A 4612-nucleotide genomic window follows, 5' to 3' on the forward strand; every position below is an offset into this window, starting at 1 on the left:
GGAAGAGTGATATCCCAGGGACAGATACCTTTGTCCAGCCTCTAAAGGCAAAAAGTGGATCCAGAGGGCATGATCGGGACAAAACCTAGACTCTGTGCCCCTTTTCACCCGGCCCACGGACCACCAGACTTGGCACACGCAGACCAGCCACCAGCTGCCACTGCTGGAGTCACTCTATATCCTTTTAGCCTCCCAGCAGCCCAGCTCCCAGACCCACAGACCTGGCCTCTGGACTTCAGATTTTATGCACATCAAAGGTTACTTTTTGCAATGACAGATTGTCTTTATTCAAAACGTCTTTGTTCAACAAATGAACAGAGTAAGGAGGTGAAATCCTTCTAGGTACATTTCCAAGACATTGTCAAAACATTTATGACCATTTAGGATGTTTTTATTGTTTTAATTTTTGTTCACTTTCTACTTCCTGACTTCATAACCTGACATTCTGTCTAAAAGTAAACTTATGTCTCTAGGAGCACTGCTTTATACAAAGTAAATAACCATGTGGGTCCTTCTGTTTTACCTTTAAAGAAGCAAACACTATCATGGTATGATTTTAAATAGAAATGTTTCCCTTTCTGTAGTTTTAAAGTTTTAAGCCTTTTCCCCCACACATGAAGAGCAAATGGCACCTAGTTGTGTCTGATGGCAAAACACAGAGACACAGCTAACTCTTTCTTCAGAGTGCGAAAGAAAAAATATATATGCATATTCTAGATATAATACTAGGATCTGGCAGATCTGGAGTCCAAAGCCCATCAGAGAAAAGAGAAGGGGACATAAATAAAGCAAAACTGCCTACTTTTTTTGTCCAAAGAGGGTACAGTCAGAGGTTTGTTTTGGGACAGGCGGGCTAGGGACAGCTGTATAGCTGTCATAACGGTCGCAAGTTTCTGGCACCTGTCTGCGCCTTGGGTCCGGGAGGACGCCCCTACCATCCCCGTGGAAGAGAGAGAGACAGACTCTGGGGTAGGGTAGAGGGTGGCGGCAGGGGTGACCCGGAGTCATCTGGAGGCCCCGGCTAGGCGCAGAGGACAGGGTGCAGACCCCGCTTCCAGGCTGCCCTCCAGGTCTGGCAGGCCGGGCTGGGGGTTACATGGCTGTGGCGTGGGCTGACGAATAAGGGTCTATGCCAGTCTTGGTCATGCCCGGGAAGAGGATGTAGGCGACGGGGGGTTGCAGGGTGGAGGCAGACCAGGCGGTACAGTTACAGGGCACGACGTAGCCCGGGTTGGTGGGGGACGGGTGCGTGTGCGTGTGCTGGCTGGGGCAGCTGAGGCTGCCGAAGGCGCCGTTCTGGTAGCCCAGGGTGGATGCGTAGGGCAGCGCGCCGGTGGCCAAGGTGTGGGGCACTTCACCCATCTTCTGGATGGCGCTCGAGCTAAACTGCGCGGGGTCCAGCAGGGAGTAGGGCGCCGAAGCGGGCGGCAAGAAGGCCCGAGCTTTCTCGGGCGCGCTCAGGAGGCCGTCGGAGGCCCCCACGGGCAGGCCGGCCGCCTTGAGCGGGTCCGTGTCGCCCAGGTAGGGCAGGGGGAAGACATACCTGTCCTTCTTGAGCAGGTTCTTGGGCTTGCGCCGCGGCCGGTACTTGTAGTCAGGGTGCTCCTTCATGTGCTGGGCCCGTAGCCTCTTGGCCTCGTCGATGTACGGCCGCTTCTCTGCCTCGGACAGAAGCTTCCATTCGGCGCCTAGGCGTTTGCTGATCTCTGAGTTGTGCATCTTGGGGTTTTCCTGGGCCATCTTGCGCCGCTGGCCTCGGGACCATACCATGAAGGCGTTCATGGGTCGCTTGATGTGGTCTGAAGGTTTGGACATGGTCCCGGAGGCTAGGCGGGTGGGGGTGGGGAGTGCAGGAGCTCTGCAGGCGAGCCTGGACGCGGTTGTCGGTCTGCCTGTCTGTCCGTCCTGAGCCGGGGCTCTGCGCTCCCCTCGCCTCCACACCAAAGAGGGGAAGCCAGAGAGAAGCGCTAACCCCGCAAAGTTCAGCTGATCATGCCAGTCTCAGCACCCAAGCAGGCCCCGGGGGGGCGAGTAGGGCCAGGAAGGGCGGGGGAGGAGAGGGCAGCCGGCTGGGGGGCTGCCGGCACCAGAGGCTGAGACCCAAGTACCGAAGTCTCTGGGATTAAGTGGCCAGGTAATTTGCAGGCGAGGGCAGGAAGCTCCTCCTTCTCCCCGTCTCTACCTTCGCCTTCTCTGGTTCTCTTCTCTCTCGTGTCTACGGCCGTGGCTCCCTCCCCCCGCCCGTGGCTTTCCGGAGCCTCCTCGCCTAGAACAGCACCTGGCTGAGAATGCGGGGAGGCTGGTGAACGGGAGCCAAAAGCGGCGAAGTTCAAAGGCGAGGTGGGCCCGGACCGCAACGCACTCTGACATAAGCGCGGGGCGGTGACTCCCCAACCTGGGCTCCAATCAGCAGCAGAGAAGGCGAGGGGGCGCACCTGCCAACGCGCCCGCGTTGGAAAGACTGAGCGCGACTGCTGGGGGCGGGGAGAGGTGTGAGGGAGAGACAGAGAGCGAGAGAACCGAGCGGCCAGCTCCGGACTGGGGACTCGGATGCCACATTGTTTCTGGCACTGTCAACAAACAAAACTCCCCGCGCGGGTTTCCTTTTTCGACTGGGCAAAGGAGTGGGACTTCGAATACAAAGACCAGGGAGGGGCAGCAAAGGGAGGGAGCCGAGGGCGCGTGTTGATAAATAGGACAGCCTCGCCACGAAATGCAAGGGCAGCACTTTCCCCCCTTGTCAAAGATCCTTAGAAGAGAAAAAGAATATATCAGACTCAGGTTAAAAAGCGAAATAAACTTTTCGCGCCGCGCCCTCGGCGGTCTTTTGGCGGCGTTCTCCTGGGACACCGGCGCGGCTCCGCCTCCACTCTGCCCCGGGATGCGGCGCCTGGGCAGAGTGCTGGGCCCCGGGCTAGCTCAGCCGTGCGTTCCAAGCCGATGCCCGAAGGCCTCCCGTCCGGCGGTGCAGTTTTCAAATTCTGGTTGGCGGGCCTTTAAGAGCACCGCGACCAGCTCTTCACTTTTATGAAAGAGACGGGGGATGGGTTTCCATTTCGATTTCTATTTATGTTATTATTTAGTGTTTTTAAACCTCCAACTTTCCCTACACATCTGTCCAAATCGCAAGGACAATCTGGAGGCCAGCCGGCGCGCGGCGGGGCAAGTGAGCTTTCCCATTGCCCCTTCTGCAGCGACCCGAGAGCGGAGTCTTAGGCTGTATCCGCACCCGGGGTCGGTTTGTCCCTGGGCGCCTCTTCCCACCCAGCGAGAATGCGAGACTCGTTTCTTGCGTCAGATGAACATTCTTCGGGTAAAGAGGACGAAATAACCCGCAGAGCCAACCTGCGCGCCTGTTTCCTTTGAATAATTGCCTGCCCGGTGTGAAATGCCCTTGGGGGAAATATTTATTAAATGGAAACCATTGTCCCAGGCCCAGCAGGACCTGCGTGTGTTCCAGGCTTATTGGCTTTTGCACCAGCCTCTCTCGGGAGGACCGACCTGAAACGTGCGGCGATCCGCGGACTTGGAAGGGTTGGGGGTGGGGGAGGTAAGCAGAAAACGAGGAAGCAGGGAGAGAGGGTCTTTCTTTAGCATGTAGTGTATCAAGTTTGAGGCAAAGGCTTTGCTTCTCCTTCCTACAATTAGAAGGACGCGTGGCATTTCTCATTCTTAGCTCGCTCTTCAGAGAGGCGGGGACTATGCCCATTTTACAGATTGGGAAACTGAGGTTGGGAAAGGCTATGCGATTTGCCATAATTGACTCCAGTGGTGACGCCGGGTGTATAGGATTGGAAAACTCTTACCTATTTTTTCCACCCCAAGCGGCACCACGTCTGAAGATTAAATAGTGCTGAAGGTAAACGCGGGCCCTTCGACGAGATCCACTGTATCCATAGAAACCTGCCATGAAGATAAACTGCACTGGAGTGATCCTCACGCCTGCTCTTGATTCATTTAGGCTCTGGTCCGAGACCTGGCTTACCCGATTGTAGACCTCGAGCCAAGAGCGCCACCTCCGCCTGAGCTCGCAAGCAGGTACACAGCCTTCACATTCCTTTCAGCCCCAGCCGAGGCCTCCATCCTGCCCTCTACTCCTGTTTTCTCTGCAATAAGTTTCGTTTAGCTTGGGGTACCAGGAAGTAGAAGCCCTTTCCAGCCCAGTCCGGGGAGGATTTCCAAGTGTTGCAGGCAACACCAACTCGGGTTGGACTAGCCTGCAAACTGAGCTCTGTGCTCAGAGCTTGCCAGGGATTGGAGGTCCTGGGCCAGGTCACTGGGAGATCTCCAGGGCTTTGGGAAGGAATGACAGAAATGTTAACATCTGCAGAGGTACAGCGTCCACGGGACCCGCCACTTAGGAACCCTCAGGGGACACCAAACCCACACACAGCAGTTTGGGTTAATGCAGACCAACCTCTTGGAAACTGCTTAAGGAGGGGATCTGGCACCTTTCCCTCTTCCCATCCTCCAAACTAACTCAGTCCTTTTGCCCCGGGGCAACTCGGGGCAGAAGCGTGTCTTGCTTCAGTCCTCTTATTTCCATCTCCTCCTTTATCCGCTTTCTTTTTTAAACATCTTGCGCTCAGATTTTAGCTTGCAGTCCAAGAGT

General features: G+C 55.8%; 1 protein-coding gene across 1 annotated transcript; it reads right to left on the reverse strand.

The window, feature by feature from the left end:
• Positions 1 to 1092: 1092 nt before the first annotated feature.
• On the reverse strand, positions 1093 to 1815 carry SOX14 (SRY-box transcription factor 14). Its single transcript, XM_010952303.3, has one exon. It carries the CDS (start codon positions 1813 to 1815, stop codon positions 1093 to 1095), a length of 723 nt encoding a protein of 240 aa, XP_010950605.1.
• Positions 1816 to 4612: the final 2797 nt, after the last annotated feature.

This window comes from Camelus bactrianus, chromosome 1 (assembly GCF_048773025.1).
Source record: "Camelus bactrianus isolate YW-2024 breed Bactrian camel chromosome 1, ASM4877302v1, whole genome shotgun sequence".
NCBI classification, from domain to species: Eukaryota; Metazoa; Chordata; class Mammalia; order Artiodactyla; family Camelidae; genus Camelus; species Camelus bactrianus.

Excerpts from the sequence above, each read along its gene's own strand:
- SOX14 (XM_010952303.3), bottom strand. The coding sequence starts at position 1,815 with ATGTCCAAACCTTCAGACCACATCAAGCGACCCATGAACGCCTTCATG.